Here is a 25,990-nt window from a genome sequence, read left to right on the forward strand (position 1 = left end):
ATAAATAAAGGCATACGGGGAGAGAACCAAAAAACCAAACAAATAGTAATACACTCACTGCTTGGTTTCGTAAATTTGCATTTCCTTAACATCGCGTGCCCGTATACATGTTCATAAATTTGTATTTATAAATGAATAGGTGTTTGTGTATGTTTGTTTGCGCCCGTGTTGCGTAACGCATTTATTATTTTCATCTTTTCCCGAACTGGATAACATTCATTCAAATATTTCACTGTCCTTACGTAATTAAATGAAAAATTCTTCCTCTCCTTTCCTTTGTTTTCTTTTTCCTGCTTTTCCTTGCGCTTTTCATCTCCTGTTGTGGCTTTGGCCAATGGCGGCCCACCCACACCAGTGACGCAACATTTAAGCTGCGGCAGAAAAGTCATAAGAAGTGGGAAGAACAAAAACTAAAGAAGCTCCGGGAGAAACCAAAAGTAAACAACAACAACAAAAAAAAAAGAAAAAAGAAAAAAGGGACCACTTAAAAGGAGTCGCCTCTCTTCTTCTTCTTCTCTCCCTTCTTCATCTTTACAAATAAGATAAGGTAATAAAAATAACAATACTAATCAAAAGTAGCGGAGAGTTTTTACACAGCAGAGGGAAACAGACAGAGAAAGAGGCAATTTCGTTTTTTTTAAACTTTCTTTCTCAACATCATCACTTTTCTGTTTTCCCTTATAAAAGCGGCACAACACGTTTCCCGTGAGACGGAACAGTAACATGTCGTTAAACCGAATACTCAACAATCCCATACGCCAAACCTGCAGTGCAAGTTCTTTCTTATTATGATCATTTATTATTTTTCTTCCCTGCTTCTCTTCTCTCTTCCAACTTCTTTGAATACTGTCAAATGTCCTCACCAAAACAATAATAACAACTACATACGAAAAAAAAAATAATAATAGTAATGTAGTAGATAAACAAAAAAAAAAGCGAGTTTAATAATAATAATAATATAAAGAAGAAACGAAGAGCAAACACGTACACATGAAAGCTTCCTAAATAACTTTTCACGCAACATTCATTCACATGTGCTTCATTCGCTTCATCCATTTGCATTCCCCAACCTGCACTCGGTTTAAGTACCTTTTATTTCCGTACCTCATTCAATCTTCAGCACACGCACAAGAAAACCAAAAAAAAACCAAAAAAAACAAAAAGAAAATAACACACAGGTAATAAAGACGTGGCCACGGAGGGAAAACAACAACAACAACAACAACGAAAGAGCGTGAAGTGAAAAATGGATGGAAACAATGGAGCATATGCACACAGTCAAACCTGAAGAAACGGAAAACAACACACACACAAACATAACATGTCCGAGCAAAATAACTAACAAATACATTGCATATATTGCAAGTACATACAAAATTCATTGTAGGGATGAGAAGAATAACAAAACATAAATAAAAACAGAAATAAAAGTAGAACACAAGCGTGGAAATAATAACAAAATTCTTCCCCTTCCGTTCACCTCAAAATGTGGAGTAGTGATGCCCAAAAGGGCTGCATATTTTTAAGTGATGTAAAAAGGAGGGAGAAATGAGCAAATGAAGGAAAAACAGGGAAATACGCTGCGTGCACATACGTACACACCCACCCACCCACGCACGTACTCACTCACCCCCACACAGATCTACTTTAGTAGCAGAGCATGATAAAATCTACCAAAAAACAGTAATGAATAACACGACGACCTAAACAAAAAAAAGGAGGAAAAAAAAACAACAACAACAACAACCAGCAGCAATACGAAAAAAAAAAAACTGCTTAAAAGAAAAATGATTAAAAAAATTCGAACCATTTTAATTTCCCCCAAGGGACCGAATCGCAACATGCCATGGAACATCCGCTACGCAGTTGTGATACGCCGGGTAAAGGTTAAAATTGTCTTTTGTCGCGTCCACCACCCGCAGCAACTCGAGAACGGCGGGCCGATCCACCAATCCCGCTTCACACCAGTCGTCAAATTCGTTTTTCAGCGCCTTCAGCCGCGCATTATCGAAGGTTGGGCACTCTGATGTGCCACTGAGGGCCCGCGTGTGGTGCATTACGAGTTCCACAACAGTGGCAGCCTGATATAATGGCGCGGGATGTTGTTTGAGGATTCCGCTCACCACGTAATGAACATCTGCCGTCTCCGCCAACGCATGGGCTCCACTCGCGTTTCCTCCACTGCTTCCATTATTAGTCCCGCATGCGCCAACCGTCATGCACTTCGTGACAAGACCCATAAGCAAAACACCCACCACTCGCATGACAGAAATGAGGGAACTCGTAGTGGAATTCTGACCGGCCGGGGTCTCGAGTGCCAGACGGATCGCCTCGTTACGCCACAGTGATGCAGCATCCCCATTTGTAGCATGATCCCACATCTTAACAAACAAAAGCGACTCGGGATCACTGGCAACGCTGGGAAGAGCGAGGCACTCAACTAGTGGAGTCCACTCGGCTTGTGAGTTGTTGCACCGTGGCGGCAACAACGGTGTACGTAGATGGAAACCACTCTGTGCGTCAATCCTCGTCATGGAGGAAACACACAGAAGGTATGAAAGAAAATGAAAGCGATTCTGTGCAGCCACAAACAACATTTGGGAATCGTCCGCGGGATCGTGCAGGTGGCAGATTATCTCAGCACTCGCCGGGTGGCAGCTCTTCACGAGGTCACTAACGGGTGCTGTGATTCCGCCATTGATGATTAATTCGCGAAGAAGAACGTTGAACATACCACCGTGCATTATCTCCCGCACCACTTCTACATTTGGTAGGCTGTCAGTGATTGGGAGGTGACACTGCCGGATCATTTGCGCGATCTTTTCAAACATCCCTGGGAACGATTCATACTCGTGTTTTTCCATATCAAAGCGAAGCCACTCCAACACGGTAGAAAAGACGGTGCTCGTAGCGTAGGCGTCGTTGCGTATGCTCAGCAAAGCGGAGAGCAGTGCGGCCACTTTTGAGTAGTCTCCATAACATTGTGCATTGTCGCTATTGCCACTTGCTGTTGTCGCAAGCCTCAACCACCAGGTAAGACACATCACCATATTCTTTAAGCCCATGGTGTGCAGTATAGTTGCTGTTGTTTCTTCATCACCAGTTCGAAAGAGAGCCATCAGCTGCATCGTAATTTTCTCAATATTCATCTTCCGTTCGTTCACCATCTTGTCACGCTCCAAGAAGGGTGAACACAAACCGCTGTGCATCGCAGTCCCGCCATTACCTTGATTATTGTGGAAGTGCCCGGAGGAGGAACTTGACAGAGAAAGGTCCGTGCTACTGGCCGCGGGTGATAAAGGACTCTCAGTATATGGGATGTTAGAATTGCCGCTCGCTGCCTTGGCATCCCCGTTCTTGAGGTCAAGTATGTTGGCGGGAGAAAGTTTACAGTACGGGTTGTGGGACACTCGGCGAGACGCGTTCGTCGATTGCTTTGCTGATGACGGGACTGCCGCGCCATTGGACGGTTTCACTTTCGCGGTCTCGTCGCTTCCGCTACGGTTCTCGATGCCGGTTCGGCTCGTATGCTTACCATTGCTGTTGGTTTTCACGGCGTTGCTGACGCCGCCATTATTGTTCTTGTTATTACCGCCGTCCGCACAGCCGTCAGCCACTTTGTTACCGTAACTTGTGCTACCGGGGGTTTGTGTACCGTTTCCATTCTCCTTTCGGAGTGAAACTTCAGCATCAGCACAACATCTCGAACTCATATCACGAAGCCGCGAACCCAACTTCTCAGCTCTTTTCGCAGTGGGTGTTGATGTTGTCGGTGATGCTGGTGCTGCGGGGGCGGGGCCTGGCACTTTCTTCAGCTGTTTTGGCTCCTTCACGTGCGACTGAATCTGCTCCTGCTCCACCCATCCATTTTTACGGTTTAGGTCCCCCAGGTCCATCATAAGAAACCGTACGCGCGGCTTCGGATGCGAGAGCTCGATGGTCTTCGCAATCCCCAACGAGCGGATAAGCAAATTCACCTCACAATCCTTCAGTTGTGCAGCAGTCAGTCGAAGGAGAGTGGTAAAAAGTTCAAAAACATGCTCCTCCTTGGCTGTCGGCGCGTCAGGATTGTAGTCACTGACTAAAATTTGGACGATCTCCGTTACGACACGCCCGGACAGGACACCCACCTTGAAGAGTTCTGCAACAAAGCGAATGTTTCCCACAAGCCGATGCTTCAGGCGGGATCGTTTCATCTCAACTTCCTCTTCATCGAGTGGAGTACCTGTTGTACGATCCACCACATCGTCCCCAGAAAGCTGCAGTGGTTGATGAAACTGAACCTCGCAGAGCTTCACAAGCGTCCGACGGAAGCGGCGTTGGAAGCCCTCATTCCATACCGAGCTGTCGCGTTCCTCTTTCTTCTCTTTGCAAACGTCTTGAGCGAGACGGGCGTAGAGACTAGTGTATGAGGGTTCGCTTACCGCCTTCTCAAATACAATTTTACAAATCTCACTCAACTCATCATCTTCCACCTGACGCAAAGGCAGTAGTTTCAACTCGCTTAACAACGTGTCATACTTCGCTTCTGTAAGGCGGCTTAGGATCGACAAAACCTTGTGGTGTGTAAGGCGGACCGGTTTTGCGCGAGATTTTACTTTAAGACAGGTTCCCATGAGCCCTCGCGCGTCGACTTCCGCCGGCCTGCCTCCAAAGTCACGCAGGGACAATTGCAGATGTGTTGGCACCTTCAGGTATGAACAAGTTACGTATTGCTTAACAGCCCAACAAAGCACACCGTAGGGTGTATGGGCAGCGTCCTTACTAACTGACATGAACATGTCCAGTGGGTATGTTCGTGCCTCCATTGCAGCCTTCGTAAAGGCGCTTGCACGGCGTGTGGCGCAAGTCGCTGTGGGTGCCACAACGGAACTGCTGCACAACACGGTTGGGAATTCCTTTTCGATGTCCGACCCAAATGTGGGTGACTGTCCGAGTGCTGGGGGCGGCAACAAGCGTGGGCCATCCTTTTGACAACTTTGGGGACCTGAACTGGTGCTGTCACAGCCACCATTGGCGTTACTTGGATACCACGGTTGCGCCATCGGTGTTAAAGTGGTTTTTGCCACCGGCCGACTCCTCTTCTGCAGTGTCGGCGGCCGAAACACAGATGGCTTCCACACTTCATTTGTTACAAGGGAGTACAGCCCTGGCGCGGAGCAGTTCATGTTTTACCGACCACTTCTCTTACTTTATTATTATTATTATTTTTTTTTTTTTACAGACTCACGCCCACACGAGCACTCTTAGGGATTCTCGAATAACCTATCACTCACTTTCTCTATATTTTCTTGACTTTCGTTTCCCAAGCCAGTGTCGATAGGCTTTCCCCTTAGTTCACACCCCTTTTGCTTCGGTTTTTTTCCTGTTCCTTTCCTTCCCACGAGACGACCTACCTCAGTTGCTGTGTTGTTTTCTTATATCTTTTTTAAAAAAAAATTTAGTGTTCTTTATATTATTTGCGTTATGCGTTACGATTAGTTGCGGCGACGGCTATTTGCGAATCGGTGAAGTACGGAAGGGGCGGAAGAAATAGAGTAAGAAAGGGAAGGAGGGAGAAACAAATTAAGAGCATGTGTCGATAAGACTCCGTTTAGCGACTTGGATGAACAGTGGCAATGGTATATCGACTCCTGGAATGGGAAAACAAGGCAATAAAGCGATAGTTAACACCTAGAGAGGAGAGACAAGCACACTATGAGTAATCGCAACAATACATCCGGGATGTCCAAACACAAAAACATGGATAGTCGAAAAGGCAGGCCGACAACGGCAACGCGCTGATATATATATATATATATATATAGTTGCCCCGCGTAGACAGAAATTATTGACTCCCTCCCCCCCAAAAAAAGGGAGTGACTTTGAAAGTAACAAGCACCAACCAGAACGATGAGTATGGAAGGCTATGGTATGACTTCGTGTGGCCAGAGACATGGGAGGCTACCAGACCCCGTGGTGGGAAACCTGAAACAATTTCCTTTCTTTATGTGCAACTCTAAGATATTCGTCAGCGCCTTTACGGTGTTATCTTCTTAGACCTCCTTCTCTATACCAATGCCGTCGACTTCCACCCCGCAGAATTACTACGCACTGGTTGGCGACTGCGGAAGCAGGGCTTCTACACGACTTGCCGCAAGTCTCAACTTTTCTTGTAAGTAACTTAAGCCTTCGTCCTGGTTCTGCAGCGGGCGTTTCTCACCCTTCGCCTGCGCTTTTCTGTTTTCACACTGAGCCTCTTCAAGCAACTGACGAATTATGTCATCACCCAGTGGGGGTGGGACTTCCTTCGACCACTCTGGCCTCGGAATACCAACAAGATGCTCCACACCCGCTGTGGGGCATAATGCCTCAAGCCTCTGCAGCCGCTGAAGAGCAGAGAGTTCAGTATTAATGGATTTTAGGCGGACCTGCAGCACTCGTTGGTCACGCGCCTCCCGCATGTAGGAGTTTCCAATTGCCTTCACGGATACCGTCGATGTTGTATCCCCTGTACTTGGGCGGCCAAACGGTATATCATCCTCAGTGTCATCACCGTCGAATTCGGCGCTTCCCTTCTGGTAGTTCAAAGGGCCGCGGACCTCACGAAACCATCTAAGCCGCTCCTCCAGGGCTTCAGCCCGCTCCGTGTCCATGTCATACGGTGACAGCTCATTTGTAAAGTCCGTTTTGAGCAACTCCATTACCCGACGGTCCTCTTCTGCCGTAAGACCAATTCCACGGACAAACGGTTTAGCAGCTTTTTTGAACCTAACAATACGGCCACCCCGGGACCTCGAGGATGCCGACTTCTCCGTTGCGCTCGCCGCCCTAACACTCTCGACGGGAGTCCGACCTTGAATTGCCGCACTCTCCTCTCCTCCTTCTTCCTCTTCCTCTTCCTCTTCCTCTTCCTCGACATCTTCATCACCCCCTTCGTCTTCCGCGTTTACTGGAACAAGCAACTTACCGTCCTTATCCGTGTATATACGGTACTCTACACCATCGTCGTCCATTACATTCACAAATGGATCTGCGTCACCTCCAACCTTCTCTGCTTCGGTCTTAACCTCCGCATTCTCTTCGCAACCCGCAGCTTTTCCACTAGGCATGTTCCGTCCCTGTCCTTGTCCGTGCAGGTGCTTGACGAAGGTGGCAGAGTTCGCCTCCAGAAAGTGCAGCAACCGACTGTCACGGAGGCGTTCAAGGTCCTCTTTGGTAAGTGTGATATGCTGACCACCATTGACAAGCGTGACGCTCTTCTGAAGAAGTTGCTCGGCTCTCGCTAGCGAAGACAACGAAAGCGACGGGGCCACTGACACGGTGGTAGCAGTGGTGGTGTTCATGACACTCACAAAATCATCCCCGCTGCTACTGTCACAGGCGGTGAAATCTAACGTTTCAGTACCATCACCTTCCATTTGTGTGAGAAGTAGGCGGTTGGTGAGGGCCTGCATAAACACACGGGAGGTCGTCGATCCCCGCTGCAACTCGATGGCATCGTCATCCTGATCAGATATCGGGCTTTCGACATCCCTAATATCAAAAACATCTCCGCTACTATTGATGGGGCTTTGAATACCGCTGTCACTGCTCCCGCCCCCTCCATAATTGTCACTCGAAGAGCGAGATGTGACGCAGCCGGCGTCTGACATAATGCCTTTATGTGATACGGTGGCAGAACAACAAACAGACAAACACACATGCACATACATATATAAAAAAAAGATGATTTCCATATGCTTTCGATAACCTGAAGCTGTGGGCAGTGAAGCACATGTGCCCCCACCAACATCCGGTAGGCAATGAAAATATCCATCAATGGATGGACCAGTACACTTTCAACAGCAAACGAATGTTAATTCGGAGAGTGAAACTCACACAGGAAACATAAATGAGCCAATAAATGGCATTACATGAGCACAGGTGCACACACCAAAGCATACAGCACCAACTGGAAAAAAAAGGATAGAAAAAGATGGACGCTAAGTTTTCTATTACGTCCCATGTACAGCATGAGGGCTTTTCGTTCCTCACACACGCGCACAGATGCCGCGCTTTCCCAGACAGACAGTCCTCTCCAGCCCACGCTTATGACTGATAGCGGTTACAGCGTACATTTAGTTAGGTGGGGAAATGCGTAGGGAAAGATCATTTGCATGAAACCCGGGTCAGCGATTTAAAAAAAAAGAAAAAAAAATAAGGTACACGAAAAGGGTTACGCTGCTGGTACGTTACCAGTGACCGCGTTGACACTCAGACACACACGTGTAGAAGCTCCCGATTTGAATCCTGATCCCCATTTTTATGAATTGTTTACTCGCAGAACACAAAAATGTGTAAGGCATTTGATGACCTCGCGTACATGCCTCCAATCCATGAAGAGATCAAAATTACATGGACACACTGCTACCTACATCAGACCAGACTTTCAAGAAGGTGGGAAACACCCAAGGTAAGGTTCAGCACAAAGGTTAAAGGATAACCAACTTACACAGAAAAATATGCAATGTAGGTAGAAACGGCGAGAACGTGGGGTAGAAAAAAAATATAAAAGACTGTGCCGGCGGCAAGAATATCACTGCACTCATTTGTTTGCTTTCATCAAAGCAAATCCATCTCGACTGCATCAGCTCGTTCCACTGTATGTCGGTGATTCCCCCGTATACCAATCAGGGAAGCCTGTCTGATCTTCTGCCTTCTCCCGCAGCTGCCGCACACTGTCGTTAGCGGTTTCCTTCACCTCCACTTGATACCTCGTCCCTACAGCACTTTGCTCTCCATCCTCCGAGAGCATACTCGCTAATGCATCCGCTGACAGCGACTCTTCTTCTGTGTTTGAGCCCACAGCTTCCGAAGTCGCAGGGCTGGACGCCTCCTTATTGACGTGTGGTTGTGTACGAGACACAATCGCTGTGAGCTTAGCACCAGACTGCGTGGTTTCTCCCTGTTCCTTTGCAAGGAGCGAGACCTGATGCGGTGTGAGCTGCTCCTTGTGCAACTTAGCCAACACGCCCAGAACAACTGTGGCCTCGCGCATTGTAATAAAACGGCCCGTTAGCTTTGCTTCCTCTGCTTGTATAGCTGCCACACGTTTCTTCACCGCCAACCCACTGTAAAACCCCTGTAATACCTTTCTTATAGCTTCGCCGTGGTCAACACCCCTACGTTTAAGTTCATAGTATTCCTTCTCCATTGTGTCCAAAGGTTTTCGCACCCAGAATATGTTGTAATACCGCATGCCCTCCGACGCGACAAGGCGGCTCTTCCGAGCCAATTCGTCTCGAAGGGCCACACGCTCTGGGCTAAGTGTGCTTGTGTCGTCTTGTGTCGGTTCACTTGCATTGTGGGGGTTAAGGGTTTTTTCCTGCTGAAAGTTGTGGTTAATGGGTGGGAACATGCGGAAATGGTTGTACCATTCGGGTGGAATGTAAAAACCAGTGCCAACGAGGCGCCCCATGCGCTTCATATGTTCCCATGGCTCGTACTTTTCATTCCATGTGTCGAAACGGGGGGCAACACCCATGTTTTTTGGCATCTTGTACCGCCGCACTACACATTGTCGCATGGATGTAAACCCCTATGTGAATATGCGTTAATGTTACACCCAACTGTCCACGGGATTATATACACGTGTCTTCCCTTTGTAGCGAACGAGAGGAAATTAATAATAACGGCGGTGGCAAGGGGAAGAACCTGAGAGGGGAACTAGTCGTTTGTGCATGCACTATCACACATACGCGGGCGAGAGGGGGATGTGACAAAACAAGTGTTTATAGTAGGATATAGTGGCGCGCACACAAATAAGAAAGGTAAGAAGAAAGTGTGTGGCCGAAAAAAAAAATCACTCGCTCGTGCTCAGTCTCTGATTTTCCCTCTTTTGCCTTCTTTGAGGAGAGCATCTCATTTTTCGCGCCCCCCTTCTTTCTTGGATCTCTCCATTGTTCCCCCTTTTCGAAAAGTAATGGGAATGAGCGTCACCAGAAATATAATGAATTAGAAAAAAAACCTACCGTGAAATAATGCGCAAAACAATAGCCTGAAATTGCCAAGCATCACCGCATAAAACTCTACCGGCGGCACCGGATTGGCGCAACAACTTTCACATACGCGCACACACACACACACAAGCACTCACTAACACAAAACTACAACAATAGTAAAACAATGGCCAAGGAAGAAAGAGGGTAGTGAGTGCATATAAAAAAAATAATATATATGTACCGCTTGTGTAAGCAAAGAACCCTCAACATTTCCATGGAAATGAAAATAAGGCAAGAGAGATACGCAAACGGGGCGGGATGAGTATTCCGAACGCTCTAAATGCGGAGCGTTAAAATAATGGAAAAACTGAAACCCCTAACCGGCAACACGACCATCACACCGACAAATGCACACGAATAAGTGTGTAAAATCGCGTACAGACGGACTGCGGCCACACTTGTGGATATTTATGGGCCTTTTTTTGGTGTAAAAATAACCACCTGTAGTGAAGCAACCCACAGGCGAATAAACCCCCTTCCTTACCACAACACAACTACCCATTGTCCCTGCAATGCTGTCGACATGGATACTTTCGCCTAAGCCAAACCCATTGATATACTTTCCCTCCTTCCGTCGGTGGTGAACCTGTTCAAACAATATGAGGTTTAAACCGTTGGCAGGCTTGTCCACACAGTGCCGCTCCATTAACATTCATCCCTTTATTTCATACTGCACCGAAACGCCCCTGCCCTCCATCACATTCCTCCCACAGATTTGTCTACTCGTAATTTACCCTACGTTATCGCCTTCACTCCTCTAATAAACCTTAGCTTAGAGGACACACATATTAGGATGCAGCACGTGTGAATGCGGTCCGATGTGCTGGGTCCAGATTCCGCTGGTTACCACAGCACCACCATTCCTCTAAGAGTGATCACCCATACCCTTATTTTCTCATTTTCCGCCTTCCGTCGCCATTTCTTCTCTTCGTAGGCGGCTAGAGGATGAATTTCTTGATGTCCACCTTCTTCATCATGCTCTCGACAGAGTTCCTCACGTAAGCCGCATCAATAACAAACGTTTCCCCTTTTCTGTCAGGGCCGTCGAAACTGACTTCCTCCACAACCTTCTCTGTGATGGTGATAAGACGGCGTGCGCCTATATTCTGCACGGTGGAGTTGATGTGTGCAGCGATAGACGCGATTTCCCATAGCGCATCGTCGGTAAAGACAAGATCAACACCTTCCGTTTTCATCATCATGACGTGCTGCTTAATGAGATTGTACCTTGGCTCCGTTATAATGCGATGAAAATCTTCCTTGGTGAGGGGCTTCAACTCTACACGAATAGGAAGCCGACCCTGCAGCTCCGCCAACATGTCAGACGGTTTCACGCTGTGGAAGGCGCCGCTACAAATGAAGAGAATCTTGTCCGTCTTGATCTGCACGTTTCCCTTCGTAGAAACAGTTGTTCCCTCCACTAACGGCAACAGGTCCTGCTGAACACCCTCTGCAGAGGCCTGGTGTCCCTTGTAGCCACCGGAAGCTGTTACGATTTTGTCGATCTCATCAATAACCACAATGCCATCCTCCTCACAGGCACGCAGCGCCTCAGCAGAAACATCCTCCGTGTCCACAATCTTGTCGAGCTCCTCTTGCAGTACAGCAGGAATGGCGTCCTTTATCTTCATCACCTTCTTCACCGTCTGCGGACGCTGGCCACCGATCGACGAAGGAATTTCAAGTGAGATGAACACACCTTCATTCGTTCCTGAATTTTTCGGTTTTTCCTTCTTTTCCTGAAGCTCAACTATGACCTCAATATCGTCGAGGGCACCACTCCGGAGGTGCTCGCGGAAGCCATCGGAAACGCCGGCGAGGGCCTTCAGAATGCGATTCTCCGCCTTCTGTCGTGCCGTTTCTTCATGCCGTCTCATGATATTTTGTTTTGTTTGCGTGAGCGAGGCCTTGTAGAGGTCTTCGATGATGCTCTCCACATCTCGGCCGTGAAATCCCACTTCGGTGAACTTTGTCGCCTCCACCTTAATAAACGGAGCGTCCACCAACTTGGCCAGACGTCGCGCAATCTCTGTTTTCCCAACACCCGTAGGACCTATCATTAATATATTTTTGGGAGAAATTTCTTCACGGATCGCCGCGTCCACCTGGTGGCGACGCCAGCGGTTACGCAGCGCCACCGCCACCGCTTTCTTCGCCTCCGTCTGTCCAATAATATAATTGTCCAGCTCCTGCATCAGTTCACGCGGTTTCATGTTACGGACAAGCGTTTTTCCAGAAGAGGAGTTCGGTGGGATTGCGGGAGACGCTTCAACGGCCGCCGCTCCCCCACTGAAGCGGACGTTGGGCCCTAAGCTTCTACCAAGCTTCAGTGCCGATGGTAATGAAGAAGTTACTCGCCGCATCATTTATATTACAGGAGAGCTGTCGGTGCTGCCCGTTTTTACTTATACCTCGCCTTCCCCCCTTTGTTGCTCAGTTATCTTTACGCTGTCTTTATGTTCAGTCGCGCGAGGAGATTAAAAAAAACCAAGCTGTCGAAAAAGGAGCCAACCAAACGGCACTAAGTAGCGAGTCCACTTGGATGAATACTTACAACCTATATTGTTTACTCCCGCAGCGCTTCGAAACAAACAACTACGAGGCAACAGTGGGGGTAAAAAAAAAAAAACAAGCGGGAAAGATAAAGAAACTGAAAAATACAGGGAAAGAAGAGCTTTGTTCGTCTAAGCAGAAGGCAAGGTAACGAGAGTACGAAGTAAGACAGAACAATTATAGAAAGTGAAGCTGTCTCCAGAACAAGGTAAAGATGGTTGTGATCATCGAACGCTACGTCACGTCACATGGTTATTTAGCAGTGAGATCAGAACATCGAGGAGGAAGGTGAGATAAGGTAAAGAATATGCAACCGCTCACGAAATAGCATATCAAATCATGTATGTATTGTGATGGACTCACTAAACGGTATTGCTGAAAAGGATGTGCTGCTGCTTGCGCTTCAAGGGTGCCAGTGAGCGCGCTTTGTGCACGAGTCGGAGCAGACCAGTCAGAAGGATCCATTTCTGCCGCTCCATTATGGCCGAGGTGTATGTATCACGTGCGCCGACCTGCAGCTCCTCCTGCAGCACATTGAAGTAAAGCGCTGAGTACAAACCAAGACCGTACGGGGCGTATAGATTAGCAAGGAGAGGGTAGCGCCGCATTAACTCTTCTTGTCGTGCAAGTAGACCCGCCGCATCGTTCGGGAGATTTAACCGATGGGTGAAGGCATAAGCAACAAATTTGGATTGTGCCTCAAACAGAAGGAAGGGTGGAAGCAGTTCCTTTTGCATACCCACAAATCCAATGGACGGATTAGGGGCGAAGAGAGTACCAAGATAGAGACTGCGGTGGTCCACCGCCTTCGTAGCATTTGCAGACGTATCATCGGCACATTTGTTACCTTTCTGCGGCAAGAAGCAAGTTGGTTTCTCTAGCACTTCTCTTATATCTTCGTGTAGAAAAGGATACCGCAGATGATAGCCGGTGGCGCATATTACGGCATCGACGTTATCCATAAAGACACTCTGTGGCAAATCACTATAGCCTGACGCTTTTCCTGCCATCGAACAAGCTCGCATCTCCTTCAACACTTCCACCTTTCCTAGACACTCGTTAGAAAATAGAATACCTTTTCCCTCGCATCCGATGGGTTGACCAAGGTTGGATAGACGACCCCATATGGCACCGTTCCGAAAGCGCAGCCAATTCGAGACAACCTTATTGCCCCTGGCAACGTCTTTCCGCCATCCCGGTGTGCGAGAGAGAAGTTGAACAGCAGCGCTAACTATATCACGCATGTTGGTCCCGTATGAACCTTTTATCAGCCCACTCTCGTCGCAGGAGTCGGAAAAATGTCCCTCATCCGGGAATGAGCATCCACTATGATACACATCAGCCCCACAACGCTTTAGGTCCCAGCAGTAATCCCACGCAGTGACGTCATCTCCAACCACTACAACGCGCTTGTTTTTGAATTGCCGGAAATCCTTTACGTGGAAGGCGTGGTGAAGCTCCCCTCCACTCTCCACGTACGGGACCAAAAGCTCCCTCAATCCTTCCGGATACCGCGGCTCGTGCGCTTGCCCTGTACAGACACATACCTTATCAAATGCCCACTCAAACACATCGCCGTTGACAACGTTAACTGTAATGATGTGCCACACTGCGCTTGTGGCATCGTACCGAACCGACTGCACCTTCGTGTTGAAACGCACAAGCCCCCCAACACCTTTTGATGCAGCGTACCGATCCAAGTACCGCCGAACAGAGGAATGGTGAGGAAACTGCGGTACGGTGTAGTCAAAGCGCATGTCGCTGAACGCTAGCAAATCTTTCGGCAGGACACAACGCAGTGTGGGGTGCAATGGCGAAATGAGGCCACGCGTAGAGAAGGAGCTGCGCGTATCACTATTCCAAACCCCGCCAGGATCTGGGGCAAGCTCAAAGCAGGTCACCAACAATCCACTACGCCGCAATGCCATACTTGCCGCCATACCGGCGGCACCACACCCAATCACAGCACAGGACTGCATTATTACTGTTACTATATTTTTTTTTTCTACGGTGCCTGCTTATCCGCCTAACCCGGCACCGCCACAGCGAAATTGGAAAAAAAATGTCTTCCTCTTTCGTGAAGCGTGTTAAAACCTGAAGTGGAAAGGCGGAGAGAAGGCAAGGGGGAAACAAGGGGGAGAAGAAAGGTGACGCCGTGGATTTACGTAGCCTCAAAGAACAGTCACAGTATGTTTCAACAACTACTGAGAACGGCACGCCGGTGCACGTGGGTATCAAAAGCATCGCAATTTTTATTTCTTCCTGTTACTATACATTGGGGAATTCTATGTCACCTTCCCTCCCAGTAAAGTGTGAGCCGACAATTGTAATGTCTTTGTCGGCAATCGCAGCCGCCTCTTTGTACAACTCTGGTGTCACTCCAATGAGTCGCCTAAATGTTATCTGTTGTTCGTCGTTAAGGTTTGGCTCCGGTAGGATGAAGTTAACCTTCTTGGACTCTGGAAGAAGTTTCTTTACCTCAATGTTCGTCACGAAAGGTAAGAAAAGCATTTTACCCTTCGAAACACATGGGGCCGTTTCACCCTGTGATGGCCCCACAGTGTTCACAAGGGAAAGCGACGAGACCGTTTTCGGCTTATAGCGTGCCGATAGACTTGGAAGCCCCGTTGTGTTCACGTAGTCATGGTCAGGTGCCGCGTAAAGTATCCATACCTCCGCGTTGTGGTAGCCTGGGAGCGTAACATCACCAGTATAAGCCACATCCTTGGGAGAGAAATTGAGAAACGAAAGCAGCTCTCGTCTGCCTTCTTCAGGATACAGCAACACCACCGCCACCGCCACGACATTTGCGCAGGATGGCATCACAATGAAGCGCGTGAGTCCCTCCTTCACTTGATATCGCAGCGGTTCCAATAATTTGCATATAGATGGACTAAAATACTGGCAAGGTATCTGTGGTGTCGGGTTGGCAACAAAGGTAACTAAGGCTTGATAAGCAACAACGGGGACAAATGGCTCCTCGGAAATCAGGTCCGAGAAGGGATCTTTTCTAATCGCACGTGCACCAATCACCATACAGTAATATCCCGACTCCGGTACCATTAGAGTGAAGGTTTCACTCATTGACGACTCCTCCCGCTGGTGCCATACCCACCTGGGTCCCAGTGCCGTAGCTGAGCTACAGTTATCTGGGAGTTCCATTAATGTTCCTCTAAAGAGAACACAGCACAACTCGAAATGCTCCGGGTCCTCGTTGAAAAGTTTGATGTAAAATGGTGTGGACCGCGTGATGCTAGAGCACCGACGCCCAGAAGGGTCCAGGGCCAGGGGAAAACGGAAGAAATCATGTGTCATCAACGGTTCACCTTCCCACACGGTTTTCCTCTTCGGTGTCTGCAGCAACGAGTGGCGCGCACGTTTGGGGAAATGTGTGCTGAAAAACTTCTCTGGATGTGTGTTAAAGTAGAAATCTTCCATACGCTTCACCTGTGAACAAAAGGGGGCTAACAGGGGGCCTTCAAGTATGCTCCGCTGCGGTGTTGCTTGTTGGGCGGGAGCGGCCCTTCCCTTACGACCCGTGCTTTCACCCTGCTGATTTGGTTTACCTTTTGGAACATCTTCGGCGGCATCCCCCGGCCGATTGACAGATAAACATTGACCTGAATGAGCGGAGAGCATCACATCCACGAGATACGAAAGCGGCGGGTCGTCATCCACGGGAATTTGAACAAGGTTCCACGCCCATTCAATACTTTTTCCTGGGGGGCGTCTCCGCAGAAATCCTTCTACCACTTCGCCCTTAATCCCAGCCAACTGAAGGAACTTCTGATATATTTGGGCCATCCCAATGCAGGTAGCACGGCGTTGCGCCAGCACTTCCTCAAACAAGTCCATGGACCACAGGGATACGACGGTGTGTGATGCCGCCGATGATTTTTTTTTGTGGCTACGCGACGATGCGACACTGTTCCCTTCTTCCTTTTTGCCAGCACCAGCAGGCGCAGGTACGCTCGCTGCAGCTTCATCCCCCTGTTGTTGGGGAAGTTCAGGGTTAATATTGTTGCAAAGCCAGCAATACAATGTTCTCGCCTTCTTCAGCGCACACTGTGAAGCGGACTGCCGCCACGTAACCCGTTTGAAGGGTTCAATGAGCCGCGTCACAATTTCATGTGGTCTAGTCACTCCTTCTAGTGGCCCGACTTCGCGTGCCCATGCGTCAGCTTCCTCTCGTTCTTCTTTCCCAATACCCCACTGGGCACCAGGCAGAAGTTCCACTGACCGCGCAGGTGCGCGCCGGCCTCCGATCCGTGGGGCCTCTCTCAAGTGCTTGGTTTCCCTCTCAATGGAGAAGCCAAAGTGGTGAAGATAATCAGCGTAGTGCCGCAACTGTAGATCAAAGATGGACGGCTTTACCGTCTCGGTGTATATTTCAAAAACTTTACGTCCAAAGGACTCAACTCGTGCCTCCTCAGACTCCGCCCCCGCTGCAGAGTGCGGATTCGGCTTCTTACTCATCCTTCTGAGGAGCCACTTCTAAGCTTCAGAATACAGAAAGCGGGGTAGAAAAGCACATATGTATATATATATATATATATAAGTGTGTGTGTGTGTTTGCTCCGGAAGAATGGCACAGTGCGGCTGCATGGGTAAGAAAAAATCCCTCTGACAGTAAAGGGACACCAGAAACGACATCTTACTTGCGCAATATGAAAACAGTGTCGCAAGGGATATGCTGGCAATAATTTGGCATCCAGTGCATGATGTAGCGTAAACGGGAGCCAAAGGTAAGAGCTAAAATTACGACTCACCGTGTTTCACGAGAATCCCATCATCCTTCTATACTTAGTGCGCTCGATCCTTAAACACTTTGAGCGACAAAAAAAAAAAAAGAAATCAACCAGGGATTGACTGGTCATTTATTTGTTTTGTTTTTTGTCTCCATTACGCGTTCTCACACATGCCTTGTCCCTGCTTTTCTCGCCTTCACATACCGTCTCTTTCCTCCGCTGGATAAAATTATTTTTAAAAAGTTGGCTACCTTTCCCTACACTTTTTTTTTGATTTTTCCCTTGTCTCTTTCCGTTCCCTCTTCGCATAAGAAGGAACTAGCACCCACTCTACACCACAAACACTTCACGCTGTAGAATCGCGTACATTCGCTTCTGCTTCCCTCTCAAAATCTATGAATCACCCCACGTTGCCACATTTTTTTTCTTTTTGCGAAACCTTCAACCACCCAGTATCTAAAAATAGTGGACAACAGAAATGCGCAGCATAAACCACAACACAAAACAAAGATGCGCCGCAACGAATCTAAAAATAAAAAAATAATACGGGAGAGGGATGTAGTAGGTTAGCGGCGGCACAGTGCAGCAGACACACAATTAGAATTAGAGATTTCCTCGTTTAGAGTGTGCTACTGATATTTGTGAGGTGTAGGGGGGGGGAAAAAAAAAGCTGAAACCATCTAGAAAAATGAGGAGGGATAAGATACATAGGGATGAGGCACGAGAAAACGCCCTGTTATGTGGCAACTGCATACGTTGCAGACAACGTATGCAATTTAAAGGAAGGACGTCCCACGCCAAAACAAAGTGGCGCGCTCATCGCTGCATTTTCATAGCGTCAGCGCGAGAACGCTTCCTTTAGTGGGTGTAGCACCGACCGAAGGTGCAACACAAACAAAAAAAAACAAGCGAAAGAAAAAAAAAGGAGCCCCTGTGATTCACCCGTCCCGTTGAGTCCCTGATGGACCATAGAGGCGAGTGTTACGTAGTTTTTAATGCTTTTGCTTTCAGGTTCTCTCCTTTTTTCTATGAAAGCTCCTGCATTATGCGGGAGCGCAAGAAACAACGGGACGTTGGACAGTGCTGAAGTAAATGAACATGGCCAGTTCAAAAGAATATATCTGTACAGCCTTACTTAGCGTGCTCCGTAACAGCTGCGGCGCAAGCCCCTTGTAAAAACCGGGTATGCCGTCTTGGTAATAAATGTGTCGTATTGTTGGCATAATGCGCTCATACTCGGGTTTCCCTGTCACGTAGCTGACGCTGCGCATGTGATTCATAACGACGTTGTAAGGATAAGAGACGGTGGTGGCGGCAATCTTCGCCACGGCCGAAAGCGATGCTACCGCGACAGATGTCAGAAAAAAGTTGCTGGAACCCTTGAAACTTGCTTCGTTTGACAACCGCTTAAGAAGTTCATAGATGCTCCAGAAGAGGCCCTCTTCGACGAACCGACCCACAATATTGGTCATGGTCCCGCGGTAGAAACCACTGAAGCCTTCGTGCTTCAGCACATCTCTAAACGTTTGCCGCACAGTTAGTTTTTCGTTAACTTGCACGCGAGTCCGCACCAGAAATATCGGCCCTAGGATCGTGTTTGTCACACACACGGCACCACAAGCCGCAATGGCAGGTTGAACATTCTGGTTGACTCCGGCAGAGGAAAGTTGGTCCTTAATGCAGCGGTATGTAGGAAGATAAATACCATTGGAGGGAAGCGAGGCCATTAGATTTGCCGAGAGACCACGCGAAAAGGCGTGGACAATGCCTCCCTCGAAGAGGTCCCTAACAGTGTACAAGAGGCTCCTGTGTGCCTTTCCAGTGGCACTTCGGCTTACAGAGAGGCGCACACGGACGGTATCCAATGGGTTTATGACGCAGGTGGAGCAGACACCGGCAACACAACCAGACAAACAGGATGCAAGGTATTCTTGTCTTTTGGGGGTTTGAACCACATGCGATGTCGGGAGTGCCATTTTTTTTTTCCCTCCCTACTCTTATCTAAAATTTCTAGTGCCCTTTTGTTTCCTTACACAATAGCAAGGTTGTGGATAATGGCCGTGCCTCTAACAAAGCTACAGAGCACACCGGGTGCACTTGCGTGCGTGCGTGAATTGAAAGAAAAATTGCGGAAACAGAGAATACTTGAAGGTAGAGGGGCCACAACAGGGGCTGAAATAAACTAGCGGATCAGCGAGGGCGACAGCATCCAGAAATACGCAGCCCTCTTTAAGTAATAAGTGACTGGTAGGCAACTCTGTGTGTTAAACGAACCTTTAAAACATCGGTAACATTACTTAAACGCGTAGTGGGTGGCTTTTTTACCTAAACGCGGGAACGTCCCTGCTTGTGGCGCGCCCTCCTCGTATTTCGCGGGCCGACACCCATATGCACGCACGGACATCCCTGCTCCGGTTTCGGGAACGACTTCACTCCTTTCCCCAACTTTTTTCAGCCATCCCACACCCAACATTTGTGCTACTTTAATGCCTCGACATGCGCCTTTTATGGCGCGACTTCTTCATACTTTTCACGCCACCGCGATGCTTATAGGCGGGCTTCCCATTCTTTTCCCTACTTTCTGCCCGCCTTGTCTTCCTCGCATCACGTATCTTTTTCTTCTTCAGCTTCTTCACTATACCCGCCTGTAACTTGTTTTGTGATTTGCGCTGCAGTTCACGTGCGGCGTTTTTCGCCCTTTCATTGGCACGGGCCTTCGTTTCGCGCTGCGCCCGCCGCTCATTACGCTGCTTTTTCAAAAACTTGTTTTCCTCACGATCCCAATTTGCCAACTCCTGCTGAAATTGGTTGACAGTAACCTCCGCTTCAGTTTCATACACCCGCCGGGCCTCCTCCTCACGTTTCTTTTGTTCCGTGTGGCTCAGGCACCAGACCCTCCGCGGGCGCACGGCGGCGCTTTCAGTAAGAATTTTCTCTCCTGCCTCTCGGCCGTACCGGCGTTCCGCACGTTCAATTTTCGTGTGCAGTTCCTCCGCTGCAAGTTCGGCCCGCACTTGGGGAAACGCGGCGTCGATCTTTTTAATGGCCTCCTGCAGCAGCTCCTCTGGGACATCGCGACGCCGTACGGTGGCCGCTTGATGATTGCTCACCACACCGCTTACCGCCAGTATCTTTCGCATAATATCCGAGTCCCTGCTCTCATCAACCAGCGAGACCGCGGTCCCACTACCGCCGATGCGGGCGGTACGGCCCACTCGGTGAATGTATGCAGTGAGTGTTGGTGGGAGATCGAAGTTTATGACTGTCGAAACGTCTTTTATGTCTAATCCACGCGAGGCGACATCAGTGGAGAAGAGGTAGTTTACTTCACCAGACGCGAACTTCTCTAAAGAGGCGAAGCGCTCCTCTTGGAGCTGATTACCCTGTAGCTCTACGCTGGGAAAACCAATCACGTTGAAGAGGAGACGTAATCGGTGTGCAGTGGTGCGGTAGCGAGTGAATATCAACGTTTTCTCTCGGAAATAACCTGTGCATAGCGCCACCAAGTAACGTGACTTGACCTTCGTCATGTGTTCCGCCTCGCTTTCAGATTCCTCCGAGTGATTCTGACGCCCTTCGCTCTGCGGTTTATCATGCGAGCGTTTAGAGCGGGTCTTCTTTTGACACCCCTCCGCAGAAGGGGCTACGTCACCGCGATTTTCCTCAGTAGGTTGCAGGGATGTATCAGCATGCAGACGAACGCGAACAAACTGCTGACGCAGTTTGGCCTGAAGAGCAACATGGCCGATGTCCACATTCTTTGGTTTAAATAGATGTTCTTTCGCAAACTCATCTACTTCTGTCGTCATTGTTGCAGAAAACATCAATACCTGACGCGTTTCCTCCGGCACGCGTTTGAGAATGTCCACCACCTGGTCCCGGAGCACAACAGTTAACATCTTGTCGCACTCGTCAAGCACAACTACTTCGACCCCCGTTATATCGACAGCACTTTGTGCACCCTTGTGGTTGTGGATCAAATCAACTAACCGACCAGGTGTTGCAACAAGAATATCTGGACAAGCCTCAAGGGCAGCCAGCTGGGCAGAGGGTGATACGCCTCCAATTGCCAGTGACACTTGCAAACCCGTGGTGAATGCCAAAAATTGTTGTAGAACCTGCTGGCATTGCATACCCAATTCCCGTGTGGGAACCAAAACAATGGCCCGGATGTAGCGACGCTTGCTGTTCATACGCGTCTGCTTCATGGGAGCTCTCGTGAGGAGGAGATGCAACAACGGTAGCAGGAAGGCGGCTGTCTTGCCAGACCCAGTTACCGCCCGCGCGCAGACGTCGGTCCCACTAAGGATAGCCGGTATAGCTTGTGCCTGTACGGGTGTGGGTGAAATGTACCCTATGTGACTAATGGCGCGGACAAGGGCCTTGCAGAGACCCAACTCAATCCACATCACCTTGTCTTGTGTCTGCTGACCCGAGCGTTTGTGGCTGTTACCCCCCGTGGAGATTGTCTCACCAGGCATCAACTGAGCATAGTCCTGGTCTCCGGATAGCTGGTGGGACATGGGAACACTTCTAACGCCGGTAATACCCTGGAAAAACGACGGTGTATCCTCCAACATAACTTCGGTAGCCACGGACGGAGCAGTAAGATCATTTCCTTGGCTACTTTTACCCGAACGGACACCTATGCGTCTACTGCTTGTCGCGGCGGTGTTACCACAGCGCAGTGAGCCCCGCCGGGGTTCCGCGGAGGTCGCTCTCCGCCGCAACGGGGTCGGTGGCATCCCGTTCGACTTCTCCCCTCTTTCGTATTACACGTCACGGTGCCTTGACTTACACGCGGGGGCTTCCTTCAGCGCCTTTTCTCCCTTTACAGGTAGTAACTGCCGTCACTGGTAAAAATATCCAACAGACGCCCACGGTGTGAACTCATTGAGATACAAAGACGGAAAAGGAAAGCGATGTAAGGGGAGGTGGATGGTGGAAAACATGTAGAGAGTTCAGGAAGAAAAACGGACACCTTCGAAGCAGTTAAAACAAAAAAAAAGGAGATGAAACAAAAAGAAAAAGCGTCACGTCCCCCCTTGCTACAGGCTTAGATAAATAAAATTTCAACTCAATGTTCTTAGGGGAGCGTAAAAAATTATTATTATTTTTTTTTTGCCAAATCTTGGCCAGGAAAAGAGTAGAGTTACTTTTGAGGGCAGCAGCGCAAACAATGTGGCCAAGAAAACGTGGAATACCTTGTTTCACACTTTATTCTCACCTCACTCTCTTCTTTCAATTAAAAAAAAAGTATGCGCGTACACCATTTTTGAGTGAGAACAAAAAAATCGCACGCCCTTTCCCCATTACTCTTGTATCCGCGCGAGAGCAAACGGGTGTTACCGAGTGGAAGTGAGAAAAGCAGCCGTCACAAAAAAGGAAGGAGGGGGAGGGGAAACGTACGCAGTAGAACAGATAAGAAAAGAAGAGAAATGGTGGAATAAGGATTGGGAAGGAGCCAGGCGCATGCGCGCGCACACACACATACACGTGGTTGTGCACTTTCATACCCCTTTTCACGACCTTAAACGTGCATATCACACCATTCCTATCTCATCTTCCTGCTCTTGTGTATACGGTTCCTTCAAAATGCATCAACTTAAGCGGTGCCTCCTTCTGTGACACTTCGTTTTATCACCGATGAGTGCACCCAAAAAGAAAAACAGGGAAGCGGCTGAAAACAACAAGGGGGGAAGGCGAGAGCAACGTGTAGTGGTAGCGCTTACAAAGTACACATGTGCGTAATGCAGGTGGAGACTCGTTCAGCACCGACGTCAACGCCATCATCCTGAACAGCGTGGTTCCAACTCCACACACGCGTCTGTAACTGCGTTGATATTTCTACGCCCCCTCAGATATTGCATCCCTTGGCACACCACGTGGTCGTGAAGATAGAACATTTGGGCTTAGTTTCTTTTCTCTTCTCTTTGTCCCCTTCACAAACCACTTTGGGGCCGCTTTACACTTAAGGACGTTGCTCTTCTTTCCTTCCCTGTCGTTTTCCAATGACCTTTGCCACCTCCGTAAAGAAATCGGCACTGTTCTTAAGGTGCGCGAAAGTAAACAAACTGAAAGATTTGTCACGCCACCATGAGCGTGGCCCAGCAGACCAGTGTTGTTAGTGGGATTGTTCAGCGTGCCATGTGGGAGGTGGGAAAAATATGTGTTCATTCGTGATAATAATGGAGATCACCCAAGGAAGGAAGTGTGGTAGGAAGTGGAGATTAAAACGTAGTTTCGTCCGCACTTACCCTCATGGGCGCAGCGCAAAACTACCTTACAACGGAGACGCAGATCCCACTTCTCTTTCTTTTCTCTTACTTTCTTTCCCTCTTTCGTTTTTCACATTATTCATCTTACCATTTCAATATACTGCGAGTGGAAGGGTGAGAAAATGAGGGGTCAAGAAACGAGGAAGAAAAGCAGAAAAAACGGGCCCACTGTTCAGTGGGCAAAGCCATAACTTGGGACGTCGCCCCACTGCCCCTCATCCATTTCATTCACAACCCCTACATAACGCCATGCACACACTGCCCATGACAGTCAGTTTTCACTTTGCTCTCCACAGCATCCAGCCGGTAGAACAGAATATATGCCCGCTTCGGCGACCGTAGTCCAAGTGTCCACTTCCCTATAGCGACAACTTCATCATGTTCTATTAAAACGTGCACCCACCAGGTGACAGCAGCACCATAAAGTGGAGAATGGGTCACTAGAGAAAAAGTGGTAAAAACAGTGACCCATTCCCACAACACACAGTGTTCCTCTTCCTATGGTTCTTTCACATTCATCAAATCGATTAATTTCCTATTTCCACCCTTTTCTTGCCCACCATCACCGCAGCTCCAGCGCGAATGTCGCCACATTAACAGCAAACCCCCAAAATCAGCAGGATAAAAAAAAAAAATGTGCCCACCCCCTCCAAGTACATTTTGCATTACTGTCCCTACTACCCCCAAGCACATCTCATGCATTTTTGGGTATTAACTCCTGCATGCAGAGCGCATTGGACATACACACACACACACACACACACACACACACACGCGGGCACACATATATATATATGGTTTTCCCGTGTGTATGTACGATGAGGAGAGGACACCCTCAACCCTCCTGCACTTTGCTTTACCTCTAAAATGAGAAAAAGAATTGTTCTGAGCGCCGATTGGGGCTCCCTGTCGTTAATGATCCTCGAAAAACTAATTACCCTTCCCAACTCCCTTTCTTACTCTCCCTCTCTGTTTGTTTTCAGGTGTAGAGTCACTCCAGATTCTTGTAGGTCGTAAACAACCTTATGCGCACACACACGCATTCGCACAGCTCTACCTTGCAGTGATGGGACACCGAACCGCCGCGGTGAAAAACTTTCACAATAGAAAAGCAAAAACAACCTACGTAGGAGGCCCCCCCCCCAGCCATACCATCAGTGTTAAACAGGGTCTTTAAAAAAAAAAAAGCACACACACACACACACACAAACGAAAAAAGAAGAAAAGAAAAAAAGAAAATTAATGGGGATGAGTACCCAAAACAAGTTATTGTATTATTTTTTCTTCCTATTTCTACTTGAAGGGTGGCTTGCCGGTGATAAAAATACAGGAAGCGGCTCTGCACATATGTGTCGTTCATCTTCCTTCAATAAAACGTTTTATTTTTATTTTTTTGCAGAAATGAGTGAAGAACACCCCCACCACCCCCGTCCCTTCACGCGATAAATACCATATGCATACACACGCATATATATATATATCATGGTAGCAGCAATCGCGAAGCGGCTAAAATGTATCGGCTGCCGCGTCGCTATTCTTTTGCCAAGGGCGTTTGAATCACACGTTCCATTGCTAGAAAACATAAAGGCCGTAGGGGTTGTGTCGGTACCTCATTGGATTTTCCGTTGAGCAGCTTGCCGAGAATTCGCTACGGCACTTTGGGTGTGGGGGTTCTTTATCCGAGTCTGACGACTCAGTGATGGAATTGTACACTTGCTTGCTTCCCCCCTCACTCCCCTCACCTCCTTGGGTGGCATCTTTCTCTGCAGTCAGCTGAGACGGGAGAGAAATAAAAGTGGGTTGTCGTCGCATCGTGGGTGTGAGGACGAGGGATGGGCTGTCAGATGGCATCCCGCGGGTTGGCGTCTTCACGGGTAACGCAACGCCATCCAAACGTCGGAGACCGGTTTCTCGGAGAAGCTTCATATTCTGTTCTTCGGTATGCAGTTGGTGTTCACCGTGCGCGAACGCACAACGGTCCCCGTACGGACATTGCCCATCTCGCTGATAGTGTTCACACAGTGTCGTTCTGTACTTGGACGGTTTCACCTCCACGTGCTTGTTCTTCTTTGCCATTCGAGTAGAAGTGTCCTTTTCTGTAGTTTATGATCTCTTTTTGCCTTCCGTCCTGGGTACAAACGTTCTTTTGAGTGTTTTATCTTGAAACCTATAAACGATGCTTGTCTGCGAAGTAAGGGAAACGAAGATGATGAGGGAGCTAAATACAATGGAAATAGCTACTGTCACACCGCTATTCTACCGAATGAGGTCAGCGTCGTTATGATCTGGTTGGTGGGCTACAGAAAAGGATGTTATAGATATATATTTTAAAAGGGTTAGCAAAAACCCACCGGAGTTCAACGGCGCGCACCAGCACCCCCCCCCCCCC

General features: G+C 48.5%; 8 protein-coding genes and 2 pseudogenes across 10 annotated transcripts; all 10 read right to left on the minus strand.

The window, feature by feature from the left end:
* Positions 1–589: 589 nt before the first annotated feature.
* Positions 590–1,062, minus strand: TEOVI_000060900:pseudogene (annotated as a pseudogene). The gene is given in 3 exon segments: positions 590–631; positions 633–890; positions 892–1,062. Coding segments are annotated over 3 exon segments (471 nt in total).
* Positions 1,063–1,811: 749 nt separating this feature from the next.
* On the minus strand, positions 1,812–5,168 carry TEOVI_000061000 (Eukaryotic translation initiation factor 4 gamma type 1; the record flags this gene model as incomplete). The annotated part of the gene is made up of 1 exon (XM_067223991.1): positions 1,812–5,168. The coding sequence occupies one exon, from the start codon at positions 5,166–5,168 to the stop codon at positions 1,812–1,814; it is 3,357 nt and encodes a 1,118-aa protein (XP_067080092.1).
* A 918-nt stretch (positions 5,169–6,086) lies between these two features.
* On the minus strand, positions 6,087–7,718 carry TEOVI_000061100:pseudogene (annotated as a pseudogene). Its single transcript has one exon. A coding segment is annotated over exon 1 (1,632 nt).
* An 890-nt stretch (positions 7,719–8,608) lies between these two features.
* On the minus strand, positions 8,609–9,547 carry TEOVI_000061200 (uncharacterized protein; the record flags this gene model as incomplete). Its single annotated transcript, XM_067223992.1, has 1 exon — positions 8,609–9,547. One exon carries the CDS (start codon positions 9,545–9,547, stop codon positions 8,609–8,611), a length of 939 nt encoding a protein of 312 aa, XP_067080093.1.
* A 1,413-nt stretch (positions 9,548–10,960) lies between these two features.
* TEOVI_000061300 (ATP-dependent protease ATPase subunit HslU1) lies at positions 10,961–12,388 on the minus strand (the record flags this gene model as incomplete). Its single annotated transcript, XM_067223993.1, has 1 exon — positions 10,961–12,388. The coding sequence occupies one exon, from the start codon at positions 12,386–12,388 to the stop codon at positions 10,961–10,963; it is 1,428 nt and encodes a 475-aa protein (XP_067080094.1).
* A 549-nt stretch (positions 12,389–12,937) lies between these two features.
* TEOVI_000061400 (Flavin-binding monooxygenase-like, putative) lies at positions 12,938–14,554 on the minus strand (the record flags this gene model as incomplete). The annotated part of the gene is made up of 1 exon (XM_067223994.1): positions 12,938–14,554. One exon carries the CDS (start codon positions 14,552–14,554, stop codon positions 12,938–12,940), a length of 1,617 nt encoding a protein of 538 aa, XP_067080095.1.
* A 289-nt stretch (positions 14,555–14,843) lies between these two features.
* TEOVI_000061500 (uncharacterized protein) lies at positions 14,844–17,051 on the minus strand (the record flags this gene model as incomplete). The annotated part of the gene is made up of 1 exon (XM_067223995.1): positions 14,844–17,051. The coding sequence occupies one exon, from the start codon at positions 17,049–17,051 to the stop codon at positions 14,844–14,846; it is 2,208 nt and encodes a 735-aa protein (XP_067080096.1).
* A 1,315-nt stretch (positions 17,052–18,366) lies between these two features.
* TEOVI_000061600 (mitochondrial carrier protein) lies at positions 18,367–19,299 on the minus strand (the record flags this gene model as incomplete). The annotated part of the gene is made up of 1 exon (XM_067223996.1): positions 18,367–19,299. One exon carries the CDS (start codon positions 19,297–19,299, stop codon positions 18,367–18,369), a length of 933 nt encoding a protein of 310 aa, XP_067080097.1.
* Positions 19,300–19,806: 507 nt separating this feature from the next.
* Positions 19,807–22,068, minus strand: TEOVI_000061700 (ATP-dependent DEAD/H RNA helicase, putative; the record flags this gene model as incomplete). Its single annotated transcript, XM_067223997.1, has 1 exon — positions 19,807–22,068. The coding sequence occupies one exon, from the start codon at positions 22,066–22,068 to the stop codon at positions 19,807–19,809; it is 2,262 nt and encodes a 753-aa protein (XP_067080098.1).
* Positions 22,069–25,173: 3,105 nt separating this feature from the next.
* Positions 25,174–25,677, minus strand: TEOVI_000061800 (zinc finger CCCH domain containing protein 12; the record flags this gene model as incomplete). The annotated part of the gene is made up of 1 exon (XM_067223998.1): positions 25,174–25,677. One exon carries the CDS (start codon positions 25,675–25,677, stop codon positions 25,174–25,176), a length of 504 nt encoding a protein of 167 aa, XP_067080099.1.
* Positions 25,678–25,990: the final 313 nt, after the last annotated feature.

Source organism: Trypanosoma equiperdum, assembly GCF_001457755.1.
Source record: "Trypanosoma equiperdum strain OVI genome assembly, contig: ctg_205, whole genome shotgun sequence".
Classification (NCBI taxonomy): domain Eukaryota; phylum Euglenozoa; class Kinetoplastea; order Trypanosomatida; family Trypanosomatidae; genus Trypanosoma; species Trypanosoma equiperdum.